This window comes from Lotus japonicus, chromosome 6, assembly GCF_012489685.1.
Source record: "Lotus japonicus ecotype B-129 chromosome 6, LjGifu_v1.2".
Classification (NCBI taxonomy): Eukaryota; Viridiplantae; Streptophyta; class Magnoliopsida; order Fabales; family Fabaceae; genus Lotus; species Lotus japonicus.
Window position 1 is genome coordinate 40762145 of NC_080046.1, and position 19388 is coordinate 40781532.

At 35.5% G+C, this 19388-nt stretch overlaps 3 protein-coding genes across 3 annotated transcripts; 1 reads left to right on the plus strand and 2 right to left on the minus strand.

Moving 5' to 3' along the window:
• The first annotated feature begins 927 nt into the window (after positions 1-927).
• LOC130722425 (probable arabinose 5-phosphate isomerase) lies at positions 928-1989 on the plus strand. Its single transcript, XM_057573145.1, has 2 exons — positions 928-1337; positions 1408-1989. The coding sequence occupies exons 1-2, from the start codon at positions 1137-1139 to the stop codon at positions 1522-1524; spliced, it is 318 nt and encodes a 105-aa protein (XP_057429128.1). The 5' UTR covers positions 928-1136; the 3' UTR covers positions 1525-1989.
• A 1364-nt stretch (positions 1990-3353) lies between these two features.
• Positions 3354-7173, minus strand: LOC130722424 (E3 ubiquitin-protein ligase At4g11680). Its single transcript, XM_057573144.1, has 3 exons — positions 5960-7173; positions 4463-4856; positions 3354-3808 (listed from the first exon to the last, which is right to left on the minus strand). Exons 1-3 carry the CDS (start codon positions 6433-6435, stop codon positions 3662-3664), a joined length of 1017 nt encoding a protein of 338 aa, XP_057429127.1. The 5' UTR covers positions 6436-7173; the 3' UTR covers positions 3354-3661.
• An 8612-nt stretch (positions 7174-15785) lies between these two features.
• LOC130722767 (uncharacterized) lies at positions 15786-18803 on the minus strand. The gene is made up of 2 exons (XM_057573600.1): positions 16726-18803; positions 15786-16236 (listed from the first exon to the last, which is right to left on the minus strand). Exons 1-2 carry the CDS (start codon positions 18598-18600, stop codon positions 16126-16128), a joined length of 1986 nt encoding a protein of 661 aa, XP_057429583.1. The 5' UTR covers positions 18601-18803; the 3' UTR covers positions 15786-16125.
• Positions 18804-19388: the final 585 nt, after the last annotated feature.

Consider the following 19388-nt stretch of genomic DNA (forward strand, 5'->3'; position numbering starts at 1 on the left):
TCCTAAAATCAAATTGTAAAAATTATATTATAAATTATCATTAAAAGATTTTATTTTAAAGAATTATCATTAAAAGATTGAGAAAAAAATGACAGCAATAATTTTGTACCAAGAAAGCATCTGACTATTAACTATTAGCTGACAATTTAACTGTTAGAGTTTTAATTAAATTAAATGTGAGAAAAGATCCGATGATTTTATCTTTTTATTTTTGACGTGGATGATTTTATCTTTTTCAAAAAGATAAATTATAGGCGTATCCATATCTTAGATTGCGATAGACAATATCACAATCTAGTTCTAATCAAATCAATAGAGATTGTAAGTTAGTTTAGTTTTCACACCCCGATCAAGAGCAGACAAATTCATATATATAGAGTACAAAGCCCCTTTCTTGAATTTACACTCTTTTTCATCAATCTTGTGCTCATCTTTAATTGATCAAGACTTGAGAATGGAGACTTGGAAGAAGATAGTAATGTGGAGCTCGGACAAAAAGAACATCTTCATAGTGAAGAAGGAGGCCATGCTCCAATCGAAAACCATCAAGAACATGCTTGAGAACGGTTGCTTCAGTAATGACAAGATTCCGGTGATGGACGTGGATAGCGCCACCCTCTCTAAGGTTGTCGACTACTGCAACATGCACGCACTCAACAAGGACCACCCTGACCTCCCCGCTTGGGATGCTAATTTCGTCAATGTTGACCCCTGCACCCTCTTCGACTTAATGAAGGTGAGCGACCTTGACCTTAAATTTGAATCATTCTCTCTGAGTCAAACTTATTTTTATTGTCTCTCTTTATTCAGTATTTTATTGAAGTCTTATATATATTAACTAGAAATATAGATCAATAAAATAATGGTTAAGTATCAAGACTTTAATTCTTTTTTTCTTTGATTTAAACCTTGACTTGTGCCTAAATGTTTTGATCAGCTTGTTTTAGTATGTTAAAATTTCTTGGCATTTTAATCTTTCAATTTGGGGTATTTGATTCCTTCTTTTTCTATAAATTTTCAGGCAGCAAACTACCTTAGCATTGAGAGTCTTGTGGATCTTTTACTCTCAGCTTTAGCCAACATTATCAAAGGGATGAGCGTAGAGGAAACGTGTGAGATCTTCAAGAATCAAGAAAATGGATTCTGAATTAGAAAACCGCATGATTGTCATGGACGACCTCCTCCGCTATATCGTCTCCGACCTCCTCTCCTTCTCGATTCATATGGTTTTCGGCGATATCGTCGCCATCGCCCTCATGGTCGCCTGGAACCTCACCAAGGACGAGTACACCACCAACCACCCCGCTGGGAAGATCGGCAAGAGCCTCATCTTCAAGGTAATCGAATGTCCAACTGAATTTGGATTCCTTTGGTGAAATAACTGAATCCGGATTCCAATTTGCGCAGGTGAGAGATTTGATGAAAAAGGAGGATGAGCTTCTGATTTGCAGGGAATCGGATTTGATCATGGATCAGCTGGTGGAGCTCACGAGCAAAGGATATGGGTGCCTGCGACGGCGATAGGGAACGACTTCCTCTTCCTTCCGGCGGAGACAGAGGAGGAGTAAAGGAAGAGGAAGGAGTTGCAGACGCTGAGGAGAATGGAGGCGAGGAGGAAGCGCTCAGAGAAGCAGCAGTAGAGGAATCATCGTGGGTTGTCTGAAGAGGTTGTTGCTGGTTCAGATGGGGTGGTGACTTATGGCGGCGACGGTGGTAATGGCGGCCATCTGCTGGGGGATGGGGAAGGTCATTATGGTGGTATTACAATTATACCATTTTAGTAGAAATTCAATTTTGACCATCAATCTAAAGAATATTCTTATCACTCTAGTAGGCACCATCAATAATTACTGAATAAAAGATTAAACTGCCCTAAGACATAAAAAATTAAATGTAAAGCAATATTTTTTTTGAAAAGAAAATATTTTTTTCTTTTCAAAAAAATGTAAAGCAACATAATCTAATAAAAACTGTGTGAATGAGTCATAATTGACATGGCAGATGAAGGATGACTATATATTAATCTGTACCAACAAACAATGACTATATATTAACTGGGAATTTAACCGTTTGAGTTTTAAATTAACTGTGAAAAAGGATCCGGTGATTTTATCTGTAAAAATTAAGATAAATAATAGCCGTATCTCCATCTTAGATTTTGGTAATACCACAATCTAGTTTCAATCAAATCTATAGGAGATTGTAAGTTAGTTTTAACACCTTGATCGAGAGCACACAAATTCACATATATATAGAGTACAAAGCCCCTTCCTTCCTTCCATACTTGAACTTACACTCTTTCTCATCAATCTTGTGCTCATTGATATTTAATCGATCGATGAAGAGTTGAGAATGGAGACGTGGAAGAAGATAGTAATATGGAGTTCGGACTAAAAGAACATCTTCATAGTAGAGGAGGAGGTCATGCTCCAAGCGAAAACCATCAAGAACATGCTCGAGATCGGGTGCTTCAGTATGACAAGATTCCGGTGATGGACATAGATAGCGCCACCCTCTCCAAGGTTGTTGACTACTGCAACATGCACACACACAACCAGGACCACCCGGACCTCGATGCTTGGGATGCTAATTGCGCCAATGTTGATCTTTGCACCCTCTTTGATTTGATGAGGGTGAGTTAGCATGACCTTAAATTTGGATTCTCTCGAGTCAACTTATTTTTATCATCCATCTTAATTCAATATTTTACTAAAGTCTCACGTTAACTGAAAAGACCCTCCAGAAGTACGTCCCAAACTGTCAAGGAAGACAAACAAGAAGTGTCAATCTTAATAAAAAAAACCTTTTATTAAGATGGCAGGACAAAGCCCAATTGACATCTTTTAAACCTTTTAGGAACCTCTCTATTTGATGATTTTTTAACGTAGTTAAATTTGGGAAAAACAATGCTCTGACGCCCTCCGAATTTGAGTCGACAATGTAGTCCTTAACTTGGACATTTTTTGCTTTAATCATATCATTTCAACGAAGTGGATTCTAACTAAGTCATTTTTTGAGAAAATATGAAAATTTTGACCTTGTTCTTGTGTAGTTTTATAAGTCAACAACATGGTCTAATGTCTCTCCAGAATCGGATCCAAATGCAACTTAGCATTTCCCTAAATTCAGGTCCAAAAACATGAACAGAGACTTGTCTTTTTAGGTCAAAATGACCATTGTATTAGATGAGTTCATAATTTCACAAATCTCTATCTCTACTCTTCTCTTCCTCATAATTTTTCACACTTAGTATATTTTCATGATAACACACAGGAAAGTTACTAGTTTGTTGAATTTAAATGGTAACCGTATTACAAAGTGGGAGTGTTAATATATAACAATGAAGGAGCAAATACAAAAATTTACTTCATTATTCCATACAGTGAAACTCACCTTACAATAGTTAAGAAAAGGATAATAAAATCTAGTGCAAGCAATTCACAGGAAAAGAAAAACTTTTGGAGATGCAATCCACTAATATCAGATTTAATGGGATTCACTCCTATGAACCAAGTATTCAATTGTGTAGTTTTGGTTACTGGTGACATCTTCCGTACATGTACAGTCACTCATGTAACCAAAGTGAAAAAGAAAAAAATATATCTTTGGAGTGTGTATATATTATATATCAGATAAGATTAATGTCTGAGTTGTCATGTTGCTATCTTTGTAATCCTTGTTTACAAAGAGGACAGCATGATATAATCTTTAGCCATTGATCCACACATTTTTGGTGGAACAAATGGGAACAGGGCAGTTGCCTAACTTCTTCCTTGTCTTTGTACTTGGCTAAGCAAATGCAACACTCCTGTCACCACACCCACAAACTTATCAGTTCAATATAAAATTATGTACAGAATATATAATATAAAGTTATAAACCATGAAATCAGACATAATAACTTTGTATAAAATGTGAAATTAATTAGGACATGTTTGTTTTTTTTCCGTTTGAATCACATTAGCACATATTCCATCACAAAAGCACACATTCCTAAACACTGCTGGCTTCCATGGGGTGAAAGCTGGTTCACATTAACACAAACCTAATCTAATTCACGAACTTTCAATTAAACGGGGTAAAATTCCTTATGTATAAAAAATACATATCAATAAATATGCGGATTCAGATTTATGCAATCAGACCCATCCTAAATTCACACTGTCAGAGAATTGAGTCGTTTGATCAAGATCGAATAACTACATGTTTTATAAAGATCGGATGGATGACATATATAAGCTCAAAATTTGAGCCGTTTGAAATGAAACGACACAAATTCCTTTAACTGTGCAATTTAAGATTTACCAGACCCGCAGATAATCTAAATTCTAACAATGCACATTGTTGTAAAGACATCTAATTAGATTTCACAAGTGGTGAAATAATATTGGAAGTGTATGCATATATAGCAGCATATGTAATCAAAACATTAGTGATTCTGTTAATAATAGTTATCACTTACAGGATCTTCATTGATCAATCTTTCACTGCTTTGAGGGTCATCATTGCTGAGGTCTAAGTTGGCATGAGCAGCTTTAAATTTCCAGCTGGCAAGTTGTGAGATTTGATCCTCAGAGGCACCTCTAGCAGAGGAACCCATGTTCATGTTGTATCCGAGGAGGGTGCTAACTAGTGGCACGCAACAGCAGAGGAGAAGAAACAGCAGAAAAGGGAAAGAGTAGCAGATTGCATTCCAAGCAAGAAGGATGATGCAGAGGATTTGGAGCTTTGGAGCTTGTTGGAATGATCCAAAACGTGAGTCAAATGCCCAAACATTTCCCATTACAAACCATATGGCAAAGAAAAGTTCCAGTGAGCTTCTGCATTTCATCATCAAAGGTGAGCTCCTGTATACACTGTGGTACAAAGGAAATTAATTATATTAGTACTTTCTTAAAATTGAATTGCAACAAAAAGGTTGAATGGATTAGTGATTTTTAGCTGTTTAATTTGTTCAACAATTTACTTTGAATTATGATTAAATATGACAATTCTTTATTGAACTTTTTAGTAATGATTCTTTTCGTTGTTAGTTTAAATTTTCAGAATTTGTCTATTGGAGAAACTTCTTAGTATATCCTCTTCAGAGAGCAAGAGAAACAATCACATTTTTGTGTGGCTAATTCTCCCATTGAGGTTATTTTCATACACATACTCGAAGTTGTGACCTTACGTAAGAAAATTCAAGTATGTATGAATTGAACAAAACATCATTAATTGATTTGGAGCAACTCATTTCAATCAAACAAATGGAGTAGTATTTCATTAGTCACCCTATAAAAGCAGACATGGGTAAGCCCAATTAGGAAAAAACACTGTCCCAAATCAATCAAATTTTATTTGGGGTTGAGCTGGCCTTAAAAATGATACTAATAGACTAACAAGTAAAAATTTATCCTTTGTTTTAGTGAGAAAGCATCACTCTTCTTTTTCTTACTATCTTTTCCCTCAAAACCTGAATCATGTAATCATGATTCTTTAATATAAATGATTTTCCTGCTTCATTTTTCTTTTTAATTGAAAATTACCCATTTTTAAAGGAAAGATAAAACATTCTTTTTAATAAAATGAAAGAAAAAACAAAAGAATCATGCAATTTGGTTCCTCCACCTTCTCATGTTTTATCCTACTCTCCCTTTCCCATGTAGGCCATGTGGGGGCACCTAGGCCCACATACAGTTACAGCACAATTTTCTCTACAACATTCCCTTGTCTCTTTGTTGAAAATTTGAAATACTATAGTAATCAATTCAAGTTCAAGAAGATAATTATTGAATTTTGAAGATTCTATCTCAAAGTTGTATTCTGCCAAAAACTCAATGGTGTCTATACTTTCTACTAGGTCAAAGATTTCAGCACAATGAGCACCTTATAAATTCTAACTTATTTATTAGCACTCCAAATATATGATAAAATGACTAAAAGGGAGTTCTTGAAGTGAATAAGCATATATAGGTACCTGGTTTCTTCATTGTTACTCTGCTGCTCCATATCAGAAAGGCCATCATGAGTCACATGAAGCTGATGGTAGCGGCCACAAAGAAGCAACAAATTAAGTACACAACCTATGTCATAACCTGCTATCCAAATCCTCATTGGCCAAATAGGCTTCTCACTCTTTGAAATTGCTAAGGTGAAAGTTGTGCTGGTTATCTGCACCATCAGAGCAATCAATTCCAGCATCATCCAAGTGCTGGAATTGAAAGGGTTGGAGCCAAGATCAGACCTTGGTCCATTCTGGTAATGGAAAACTCTTCTCAAGAAGGTGAACCATCTTGATCTAGAGGCTCTCATGGCCACCCTTGTCATAATTGAAGGTGAGGAAGGCCTGTTTAATTGGACACTGCCCATGTTGTTTTCTGATGCAGAATTTGAAGGAATTGAAACTGTGCTGCTTGAACTGAACAATAGCTCTGATGGGCATGGAGAACTCATTGGAAATTGAAAAACTTGTGGAAATTGAAGAGAGGATACCCCTTTTGATATTCAGGTCAGAATTTGTTCAAAATTGAAAAAAGTGTGCTAAGACCAAGTCTTTGTTTGATTCTTAAGGCTGAAAATTACCATTAAGAATTGGAAGGAAAGAACCTATGTGGAAGTTCTAGAGAGAATAATTTAAAGGAAAGAACCATTCAAGAAATTTCATTCAAAATAACATAGATCTCTTGAAGGCACATGAGGAGAAGATTCAGCAACCCCACAAGTATAAACAATTGAAATCAGCTTCAAATATTTCTGAACCTCACAAACACACAAACTTTATGCCATGAGAACTTGAAATTATATATGAAGCAGAGGATATAAGGTATATGTATGTGTATATAGAAGGATGAAGGTGAAGATTGGTATGGAGGATGTGTCAGGAAGGTGAAGTTTGAGTCTCAGATGGTGACCAAGAATGGACTGCTGAACTTTGCTTTGATTGTAAGAGACTCGAAGATTTGGAGGGAAGTTAACCGTTGGCCAACTTCATCTATAGCTATATTTTCTATGAAGGAAGAGTTGCTGAAAAAGCAAAGTGAGTTCAATTTCACAATTTTCCTCCTTTCTCTCTCTTTGCTTTGAGGAGATTAGGACTAAAGCAAAGATCTTTTATTTTAAGAAAATGAAAGTTTAGTAGTTTTTCTCTCCTTGAATTCAAGTGGATAAGACTTAAAGTGGTTGTCTCATACGTAAGACTACTAAGGTCTAATGTTTGTGTAGATATATATACCATCATGTCATGGTCTCTAAAATTGCATTGTTTATGTGATGAAAGAATCAAAAAAACTGATTTGAATTCTGGCGGGGACAATGAGATTTTGTGGTGTGGTGAGGGTTGTCGACCTAATCCAACCAGCAATTTGTTCATGAGAGAAGTGTGGCCCTCCTTTTATGCGTAGGAATGATTGTGTTACAATTTTGCATATTAGCCACATCAGGGTATTGTGTGGGGGTAGTTTGTTGTTTATCTGTTTTGATATTTTAAGAGAAGACCGACATCAGCTTTTGTTATTAACACAATTCTTTTGATAAAATATTGGGCACACTGAAGTGAATTGAAGGAGAATTGGAGTATGTTTTCCTTTCAGTAATGTTTGTTATATATGAAAAATCGTGTGAGTACTAATTGACATATTTAAATTATGACCACTACAATCTGCAGAGTATTTAAAAAAAATTTGCAATTTTGGAGGGCTATATGTATTGCTTCAAAATTTGCGTGTTTATTGACTGCGGTTAAAAACTTCCATTAAACATTTTTTTACTCTTCACATCTAACAGCGATTTTAAACGCATATGTTAAATAGTGGTTGTGCGCACGGGGCCTATGTATAAAGACTTTTATCTTCTTTATCTAATACATGTGTCATCTCGGTGCGATGATTTTATTCAAGTTTTTAACGTCTTATTCTCGTGGGACTAACTCTCTTAACGGTGTGTTTTCCAATCTCAATATTTGCTAAGAGTGATCAAAGCATGTATAACTTAAATCAACTGTTTGCTGGTTAGTTTTATTGTGGACAATGAATCGGGTATGTAAGATATTTACTAAGGTCTGCTTGAAAGAGCTTATTTGAGCTTATCTAATAACATAAGCCCTTATGTCAGTGTTTGGGAGAGCTTATGCAAGGCCATAAGCTGTTTTGAGCTTATTTTCAATTTATTTCAATAAATATTTTAAAATAGGTTATGAATAAGCGCTTATGTGATAAGCGCTTATGGTCATAAACGCTTAATTAAGCTGTGTTTCCAAACGGTACCTAAATAATGTTATTAATGAGTGAAAACATACATAATTTTTGTGTTCTCTCCACTCTTTTGAGTTTAATTACTATGCACAAACAGTCTAAAGAGATTTACACAGTTATTTAGTTATAGTCTATTAATTGACCATGTCATAATTAAATTTCAACTTAAAATAAAAGATGGAGATATGTGATTGGATGCATGTGTAAAACTCTTCACATTGTCATATTGTCTATGCATATAAATTGAATCTCTCTTTTTAAATATAATAGAATTGAGCTTGATGAAATTGCTTTTTTTCTCAATGTATGTCTACTGTCGATAACTATAAGATTTAAGTGGGTATGTTTCTTCTAATAAATTATTTTTCATACGCTCTGTCCAATGATCGAATCTTAAATTAAATGCTTAAAGAAATTAACAATGATGAAATTGATTATAGTAAAAATAAGTTTAAGAGTGGAGCGTTTTATATATTTGAATATCTACTACAGGCAGCCAAATAAACCTCAGGGATCAATCAAGCTTAATAGGTCAACATCCCCTAATTAATATGATAGAAAGTAGGCCTACCTGAAACGATGGCAAAGTTTTATCATATTTTAAAGCAATGATTGCAAATAATATTGAATCAAAAGGGGAAAATATATATAGTATCATTATTCCGTAAAGCTTTCGTTTACGCATCATTTTTTCTTCTGTACCTAAACTACACAAACTTATTATATTCGTTAGAAAAATTTCAAATCAAAATAAATGAAGGTTCTAAATTGAGATCAAAGTACTTATGAGTATGAGTCATACTTTAGAGCATCAGACACGACAAAATACAAGGACTATACTCAACATTGCCTATTTGTGTAGTAGGCATCTTATGTTTTCTTTTTAAGTTATGATTCATTCGAATTTCACTAATTTCATATCTTTTTTTTTTCTTCCTATTTTTTTCAATATTTTCTATCTTATCACGCATTTCTCTATTTTCTGTCTATTTTATCAAGGTAGAGGTGAAAAGGGTGTTTATTTTTCTGAATCAATGAGGGTATCAGATTTAATCATATATAAATAAAAGGCATATGTAGATTGATCACAATATAATTAGGAGCAAGGCAACTGAAGTTTGAAGTCACAAATCTCTCGACCCTGTTCCCCCTGAAGTCTGAAGTGAGTAAAAAAAAAAGTTAGTCTGTAGTTGTCGTTAATGTAAACACATTTATACCTCACAATTCCTAATTAACTGTATAAAAATAAAAATGGAGGTGAGAGGAGTCGAACCTCAAACGTCTCGCAAGCGTTGTGAGGATTCTACGAATTGAGCTACACCCCCTTGACAATAAATTAATTCAAAATATTCTAATTAAAGATTATATCCATATCGGCGGCGCAGTCTATCCTAACCCGCCGATATGCAGGCTAAAACCGGACGGGTTAAGCAAGTTGGTGGGTTTCATACCAAGCCTAGTCCAGCCCACTTGAAAATGTTGGTGAGCGGGTTGGCCCAACGAACTGAGCTCATATTGTCACTCATACTGTCGTACCTGCAAGTGTAAAGAGTGCTATCAAGTAATAAAGTGAATAAGAGATTATAGGATAAAACTTACATTAAGTTCTTTATATTCATTCCATCCGGTTCTTCAGTTATGTGACTAATTTTTTAAAAAATTAACAATTAAATCTTAATAAATAATTAAATATCATTTATTTTTAGAAATAAAGTGAATTTATCATTGTTTCAATAAAGAATTTAATTATTTCAAAAAAAAAAGAACTTAATAAAATGGAGATATGAAACTTGATCTAAGTTTTTTTCAAAATTTCGTAGGGAATCGTATCAATTACCAACTACAATCCAATCACTATTTAAATAGCAACAGGGAGATGATTAACTGTACCAAAAAAAAAAAGTAAGTAGAGAATTAATTTAATTTTAAATTTAGAAAAAGTAAAATTATTAAATGTTTTGGTTTGAAAGTAACAAACGGTTCCATTGCATTTGCCGAAACGGTTCCATTCCATTGATTTGTTGAGGGCTGGCCTCATGGGCACTTCGTTCGTGAGGGTCTAACTTCCTTTCTCTTTTTTCGTTCTTTACTTTTGTATAAAAAAAAATTAAAGCTAATATTTAATAACAAATAGCAATAGTGACTTTTTAAAAAAAAAAGCAATATTAAAGGGAGTGTTACATTTCCTCTTGTAAATAAAATTGTCAATTTCTAATAGTATGTGAAAGATTTTGTTGTAGCAAAAAATTCAAAAGTCAAACAATATGTAAACGCAATCAAAGGCATAGCAGCAAGATTTTGGAATATGGTAAAGTCTATCAAATCATAACTGGTTTCCTAAGATTCATGAAGTCTGTTGGCCGATTGTGCATCCGTTTGTTCTTTTCCAGTGACTTCTGATAGATCCACTTCTAGTGAAAAGCAAGGTAAAATTATTAAAATACAATTTTTAATTTTATATTTCAGAGTTCTTATTAAGAATCTAAAATAAAAGTGGAGGTGCGAGGAGTCGAACCTCGATGTGCTTACTAGCGTTGTAAGGACTCTACCAATTGAGCTACACCCCCTTGACACTCAATTAATTCAACATTTTTTAATTAAAGATTATATCCACATGAATTATATCAATTACCAACTCAAAATTCAATCACTAATTAACTAGCAACAAATTAAATAGAATTTTTAATTTTATACCCCACAGTCCTATTTAACTGTCTAAAGTTTAAAATTATTAACTAGAATTTTCAATTTTATATCTCAGAGCTCTTAATAACTGTCTAAAAATAAAAGTGGAGGTGGTGAGGAGTCCAACCTCAATTGACTTATAAGCGTTCTAAGGACTCTACCAATTGAGATACACCCCCTTCCATTTGTTTTTTGATAAGCAGCTACACCCCCTTGCCCCTTCCATAAAATTAATTCAAAATTTGTTAATTAAAAATTATATCTTAATTATATCAATTAGAAACTCACAATTCAATCACTAATTAACTAGAAACAAATTAAATACAATTTTTAATTTTATACCCCACAGTCCTATTTAACCGTCTAAGTTTAAAAAATAAATATTTAACTGTCCAAGTTTAAAATTATGAAATACAATTTTTTATTTTAAAGAGTTATTATTAAGAATCTAGAAATAAAAGTGGAGGTGCGAGGAGTCAAACCGCGATTAACTCACAAGCGTTGTAAAGACTCTACCAATTGAGCTACACCCCCTTACACTCAATTAATTCAAATTTTTTAATTAAAGACTATATCCATATGAATTATATCAATTACCAACTCACAATTCAATCACTAATTAACTAGCAACAAAATATTGAGATGGTTAATTTCAATACAAATTTAGAAAAAATAAAATTGTTAATTATAAATTTTAAATTTTTCTATCTCCGTTTTTATTTGCCTGTTCGAAGAGAGAAGAAAAACACGTATTAAGGAGTCTAATTAATTTTGTTAATTTACGTATGTAAAAATATTATGCTTATCAAAAAAAAATTATTCTTCTATTTTACCGTTTAGAATGTACTTCATCTTTTCATTTTCTATTTATACAAGGACACTACTTCAAATTAGAACGCATGTGAATTCATGTCTCATGCATTGTTATACAATGATTAATGATTTACTATTCAAATCAACTTGGTGTTAATTTTTAAGGATCTACTTAAAAAATTTAATCCATCAATATCATGGACATATCGACATTACAATAAATTAAAGGGTATGAGTGGAATTAAAACAAGTTGGGTACGTGACTACGTGTGTTACTTGAACAAGTTGAATACAACCTCGAGCTAAACCAATATAAATAGCAAGCATGTTGCCTATTAAGTGGTTGTGCTTGATGAAGAAGACGACTATAATCATCATAAAAAATAAATGGTTTAGGTTGTATGTAACGTATTTGACTTTAATTGGACCCTATTGAACGGGTGACACATGCAACGTGTTTAATAATCGACATCTCCGTTTTCTTGCAAGGGAAAACAATCACTTTCAGAAAAATAGTATACAAAGGCAACAATTAATAGAACCGTTTTCCAAATGTTCTTCAGGTTTTATTTTATCCAAACTGTTTATTTGAAGGGTTTGAAGTCTACATGGTTGGGTGGGAGGAGGTTCTTAAGGAAAGTAGAGGGGATGACTTTATTTTTTTTTTAAATAAATAGTATTTGATTTGATAATTTAAAAAAAAAATTATAAAGGACAAAGTAGCATCAATATAATATACTAATAATTTATTTATCATATAAATAATATTAATTATATAACTCTCTTAATTTAAAAATAATAAATAAGTCATCTTCTTTTCTTCCCTGCACAAACTTACTCAGCTACCAGACAACCTCCAAGGTTCATTCATGGACAAAAATAAAGATTTTGATCCATCTCAAGACACCACTTCACCATATTACCTTCATCCATTAGAAAAGTCACCCACTCATTCTTGTTTCCATGGTCCTTCATGGTCCAAATTACCATCAACGTCAACCTCTTACCCATTGCAACATTGTCTTCATGTTTATCTTGTAATGACTCCTCATTGTTATTTTCAGGACAATAGTTCTTTGAAGATGATTGGTTTGGCTGATATTAATAATGCACGTACTTTACTGCTCAGGGTGCCTTCCTACATCAAAGCTTCACCACATACTACAAAACTTGTAAATTTAGTTACTGTTGATTCTGCCACACTTTGACATTTTCATCTTGGTCATGTTTCAAACAAGTGTGTTGATATTATAAAGAACAAAGTTCCTTTTGTTAAATGTGATAAGTCTTATGTGAGTAATGATATATACACACCTCATTTTTTCTTCCATCTCATTTCCACCTATTTTTCTTTCTATCTCTCTCTGCATTTCCTGTCACATCACATATCATATCACTAATTTCTCTCTCATTCCTTCATTAACTCCCAAGGTGGAGGCGGAAATGAATGGTGGATAAAACATTATTGTTATGTTTGTGAGGATTACCATTTTTCTCAAACAAAAGAAACACAATTTTCCCATTTGTACTTCTTTTTTGGGCCAAGCGATCCACCTTTAAGAGAAGGAGGGGGATATTGATAGGCCTAATGGGCCTTCTAATGTGATATACACCAGGCCCAAACGTAGTATTATTATGTCTAGTTATTTTCCATTATGACAAATTATTTTTCTTTAATTATGTTAATGTTTACATTCTCAAATGTTCCTAAGAGTAGGACGATGTCATTTGTATGGTTCTCCTTAAATTAAAGATTTGCCCTAACAATAAAATGTACTCTAATTCTAATGAATGAAAAAGACCAGAAAATTGAGCAATTGTTCCCCAATTTTATTTGTTCTTCATGTTGGAAAAGTAGTAAGTATTTCAACGGCTGCGCCTAGCGTGGGTCGGTTTCAAACTGACCCACGGTGGTTCAATTTTACTATTCCTATAAAAAGACAAAAATAACCTTCATTCTTCAATTTTTTCCATGTTTATCCTCCGCTCAAATTCTTTCTTCTTCATCTTTTACCACCGACAGCACCAAGCCTCGCCGCTGCAGCACCACCGTAGCCTCGCCGCTCCACCCAGTTCTTTCTCCTTCAACGAGTTTGAGCTTTCCTTCACCTTAGATTTGAGCTTTTCCCACGGTGGCAGTGGTGAGTGGCCACCACCAACACCATCTTCAGCAACATAATCTAACTAAATCATCAATCAGCTGAATGTCTCAATTTTTCCAGCATACCCAGAAAGCAAATTGAATAGAAAACCATAAACCAGATGCAAAAACACGAACCAATCAGGTAAAGGTAAAAGCTTGTTCCCAAATGTTCCCTTTTTCGTCACCTCTTTTAACATGCAGCAACCAAATTCCACCAACAATAAACAAGATTCAAGCTTTTTTATTCAAAATAAAGCATCAATCATTAAAAAAATTGAACATTTTTCCAAACCATCCATCAACAATGAACACAATTCAATATTTTTTGTTCATAACAGCTTAAATAATGAAAATGACTGAACTTTTTTCCCAGCCTTCCACAACAATGACCAAGATTCAAGCCTTCTCTTTTTCAAAACAAAGCTTCAATAATGGAAGGTGACAAATCCGACGAGGAAGTCTCGGTGGAGGCTCCGGGTGGTGGTGGGTTCGCCGGAAGCGGAAGTGGACCCCTGATCCAAACTTGATCATGCCATTAACCTAACTTGTGGAAGCACCAAAGAGAGGGTGAGAAGGAAGATTCAGAGGCACACATCAGAGAAGGGAGAAAGAAATCAGCGAGGTGGGTGGAGGCTGCTGCGTCTTCACATGAATGCTTGGGGACTCAGATCTGGAAACTTTTGTGGTTAAGGATTTGTGAAGGAGTAGCTTTGGCCCTGCGATGGTGGTGGCTGAACGAAGGTGGCGGAGAGGGGCGGAGGTGAGCTGTTGAGGATGGTGGTGGCTGGTGGCAGTGCTGGTAGGCTAAGGGAGATTGGCGGTGGCAGCATAGTGGTTCAGGGACGGTAGTGGGGTTGAAGAAGCATTGGAAAAGACAAGGGTATTTTAGTAAAGTTATATATATTTAATTAATGAATTATTATTATTATTAGCTGATCTGGACCGTTCAAATAAAAAATATTAAATCCAATGGTGAAAAGTTGAACTGATCCACCGTGGGTTTGAAACTGACCCACGCTAGGCAAAACCGTATTTCAACATTGTCAATTTGATTTATATATTAAACTTCACATTGTGGTGGTAAAATGTTTAGTAAGAAGTTAGGTCTCACGCACATGAGATTGGGCTATGTTGGTTGCAAATTAGGATTTGCACCCATGTGCCAATGATATATGGGTCTTAGGATTTTCTTTGCTGAACCTGTTTTTCCTTTTTGTAGCTTCCACAAAAACACATTTTTCATATGTGCACCGTCCACCTAAATTGTAGTATTACTCTTGCTTATTGTGTTGGCATCCTCTAATTAAAGACTTGCCTGCCAGTATTAAATATTTGTCACCTAACATTTATCTCCCCACTATCTTGTTATTCACAAGTCCTTGCCCATAAATACCAACCCTATTTTCGCATACTAGATACATAACACAGCAACCTTTTTTCTTCTCCTTTCTTTTCCTAAACATATTGTAAATTGATCACGCTAGTTCTGATATTAGAGCTTACACATGAAGGGGTTGTTTAATATGGGGGAGAGTTTGGGATAACACTCGAATAAAACTCTCGAGGATAATGAATCTATTCCACGACTCAGCTCACTAATTTTACTTGCTTTTGTTTGTGATACACTGCTACTGCTGCTGTCATTGTTGTAGTTCACACTCTTCATTCAACACTTCCTAATTTTCTCTAACCCTACTGATTAGTTCCTACTTCCTGGGTAGGATTCTTCATCCTATTAACTTCATGAAAAGAAACAAGAAAAAATAGTCAATTGGAAGGTTCTGTCTTTAACTTCCTGCTCTCTAAGAAGATATTTATCACCACCCGAACTTGGCATAGTTAATAAAAAACATTAATGTTTGCTTGTGAAACTCATCTTAATGGAAAAAATCAAGAAAACTCAAGGTAATAAATATTTCCAACAAGCATGAGTATTTATTTCTTTTCTTTAGGTACACAATGAATAAGAAAAAATGTTACAGGAATAACATACAGATCTAAGTGTACAATTAACAAACACTGCCACCAAGTGAAAATATTTGATGACCCCTAAAAAATGGATAAAAACAAGAAAAACAGTCCTACTTCTTACAATTATAATAAGCCATTGATACAAATCAAAAAGGAAAAAATATAAATAACTATGAGCAACTCACAATCTAATGGCAAACTCCACCAACAAGGGCAACGAGTGAATGCAATTGCAACAAACTTCAACTGCCAATAAATACTTCTATAGACACAGGTAGAAGCTTAGCTTGTTTTCTGCTTAGCCTTGTCCTTAGGTTCTTCCAATACAAATTCAGCATACAAATCCTTCAAAGCAATCATCACTGTAGTTATCAATGGACCCATAATAGCACCCTGCAGAACAACATACCCCTTCAGTCAATCTAACAATGTCATATGATACAAGAGAATGCATCTAAGCAAGCCTCTGAGACTCATACAAAGTCCAAACATGATAAATAAACAGCTTGTAAGTTTAGAAAGCCAGCACAGAAGCCATCACATTTGGAAGCTCAGTGAAAAGAATTTAATCAAGTTATGCAGGTAAAACCCATTCTAAATTTTAGAACAAGAATCTTCAAGAGAAGCAAGTTGACATAAAATGCATGTTTGGATCAGCTTCTTTTTCCTTATAAAATCAATTGATTCAATTCTGGTAACCAATTGTGAAATGATTTTCAAATATGCACTATTTCCAAACATGCACTATCCCCTGAATTGTTACATGCTGAAACAAAAAGGGTTGAAACCTTGAGAAACATGATGCAACAAGAGTGAGATATTGATACACAAATTACTTTCAAGAATTATCAGAAAATCAAATCAAGGAGGGTAGAAATTTACCTCCACAGCTGATGGGAACAATGTCATTCCCCCAATGATGCTCAGCCCAGTAAGATATGCACTATTCCCAGGCACATCTTCCAGAATCTCTGATGCCCCATAATCCATGAGGAAAAGGTGCAAAACAGACAAGATAATGGCCAGTATATATCTTCCTTCAAGCACTAGTTGTGTAGCTGCTGGAATTGTTGCAAGCCAAGAAGGAAAAATTGGCAGCAGAGGACTCATGAAAGCAAGGATAGTTGACATGTACACGAAATGTATTTTGTACAACCTAAACAGAAGCCAAGTAAGACATCCCTGAAAGAATGCAATCTCAGCAGTGGCCAAAAGCACTCCTGAAATAGCTTTATCCAAAACTTCAACACACCTAACCCTAGTGGATTTTGAAATTGGAAGCATGTGCATCACTTGTTCAGTCACTCCACCAGACTCTGATGTGATGAGATAATACAAAACCCAAATGAACACCATTGACTGAGACACAAAATTGAAAACCTCTGCAGCTCCAGAGATTATGGAATTTGCAATGGAGAACATAAACTTGGTACTGCTTCCAAGCACAGTTCTACTGCTAGCAAACACACGCTGAGACACATCAATTCCTTTAACGGCAAACCCTTTTGCCTTCTCAACTAAATCCTCGCGGGTGATTACAAGCTCCCGGACAAGGGAATCGAGCTCTGTATAAATCTGGCTCCATTCTCGGTTCTTAACCCGGGTCTTCAAACTCACGAACTTGTGTGTGTAGGGTGAGGGGGCCATCAAAGCACTTGAAGAAGCTGAAGAGTTAGCAGGTGTAGATATCACAAAATGCTTAATGCCAGTCACAAATTCAGTCATGTTGTACTGCACAGCCAACCCATCTATCTGATCAGACACAGTCTCATAAAACTTGGTAGTGTAACTATCCACCATCCCAGCAACATCATTCTCTTCCATCCATTGCTTAACACCAATTCTCTCAGTATAATTGCTCTCTTCCACATGCAATTTGAGAGAAACCACTGCATCTTTCCCTTCAACACCAATCTTATAAGAGAAAAAGATCAACCCAGTCAAAAACCCCAAAATCATACCAACAATCAGCCCAACAGCCACAAGGGTCTTCAACTTCTTCAACACCCCTCTAGTAAAGAAAGCACTGATTGCACTACGCCTGAAGCTGTTAGTCCTCAAAGAAGACAAAGTGTGCAAAGTGGAATTCACATTCTTAGAGCTGAACAGAAACCCCAAGCCAAGAAGAGATAGCGCACCAAAAGTACCAAGCCTCTCATAAGCAATGATGAACATCCCAAAAGACACAAGCAACCGGAGCATATTGGAAAACCCACTACGCTTCCTAGAAGGGTGATTGGTCTGAGGCTTGGGTTTCCTGAGAATGACCCTGAAAGAAGCCTCACGAATCTCAACGAGGGTGCCAACAAAGACCCTGAACACCGCAACAGGAACGGCGAGAACGGTCTCCGTGAGACCCAACATGAGGGGTTCCGACCAGAAGGCGACGAGGGTCTGCTGAATCCCTCTCAGAGGGATGGAGCATATCACAGCCCACTGAAGAGGTCTCAGGTACTGATCCAAGAGCTTGGACACAGTGTAGAGGATGAAGATGGCGAAGCCAAGACCCGCATGAGCCATCGCAATGTAGAGAGCGAGTCGCACCTGGGGATCGCCGGAGAATGTGTTTTTCCCATCTGGGTCGCCGTCGTCGGGGCGATTCGGCGGCGCGTTGGATGAGCGAGACTGCGCGTGGTTCATTGAAGGCGGCGCGTGGGGCTCAGGGGTGGGGTCGGGCTTTCTGGTGGAGGCGGATCGGAACATGTCCTGCCATGCTGGAGTGGTGGTGTTGGGGTCAGAGTATGGAACCATTTCCATGGTTGATGATGGTGATGATGATGCAGCAGAACATGCACACAGAGAGAGTGGTGATTTGAATTGTTTTGTTCAGTGTGTTCCAATTCTGTGGTGACAGAAGAGGAACAGGAACAGTGACAGAAGCTAATTGGTGTCAGAAACTAGATGGGTTTTGTGAGTATTGACCATGGAAAAGGAAAGGATGATGAATGAATGGCTTCATTTTCTGGCATTGATTTTTTAATTTGCTTTTTTGGTTTTGTTTTTTTCTTTTGTGGGGACCTCATGAACATGATATGCTACAAAAAATAAGAAAAGGATAGGAAACACCTCTCAATTTCACACCTCATTTTCCCTTTTTCTTTTACAACTTTTTACTTTCATTTTCTTACTTTAAAAATATCTCTAATGTCACATACGATTTAATACACTCATAAGAAATCTTATTTTAGGACTTAACTCAATTTGTGTAGACTTGTACTGCCACATATGATTTAATGCACTCATAAGATCCTAATGCACATTGCGCTTCAATGGTTTGAGAATTGAGATCTTACTATACTTTTAGTTAGACCCACAATACCTAATATGTATATTATTTATTTTACATTTCTTGTATTGAATGAGATAAAAACAACGATTATTTTACTTAAGATCTCACTTTTAAAGGTAGCGAGCTAAGGCACATATATTAGTTTTTGCTAAAATCTCACTTAGAAAGATGGTGACTTCCTTGCTCCAAATCCATACCAGAGATGTGAATTGTTCATAGTTTAAACCTAAGAGGGAGGGAGGGAAGGAGAGGGATT

Bases quoted from the DNA above. Each gene is read 5' to 3' on its own strand.
- LOC130722425 (XM_057573145.1), top strand. From the start codon at position 1,137: ATGGATTCTGAATTAGAAAACCGCATGATTGTCATGGACGACCTCCTC. The intron at 1,338-1,407 runs GTAATCGAATGT...CAATTTGCGCAG, and splicing joins GCAAGAGCCTCATCTTCAAG to GTGAGAGATTTGATGAAAAA.
- LOC130722767 (XM_057573600.1), bottom strand. From the start codon at position 18,600: ATGGAAATGGTTCCATACTCTGACCCCAACACCACCACTCCAGCATGG. The intron at 16,237-16,725 runs GTAAATTTCTAC...GTTGTTCTGCAG, and splicing joins TGTTCCCATCAGCTGTGGAG to GGTGCTATTATGGGTCCATT.
- LOC130722424 (XM_057573144.1), bottom strand. From the start codon at position 6,435: ATGAGTTCTCCATGCCCATCAGAGCTATTGTTCAGTTCAAGCAGCACA. The intron at 4,857-5,959 runs GTACCTATATAT...TTTGTACCACAG, and splicing joins AGTAACAATGAAGAAACCAG to TGTATACAGGAGCTCACCTT. The intron at 3,809-4,462 runs GTAAGTGATAAC...GTGTGGTGACAG, and splicing joins GATTGATCAATGAAGATCCT to GAGTGTTGCATTTGCTTAGC.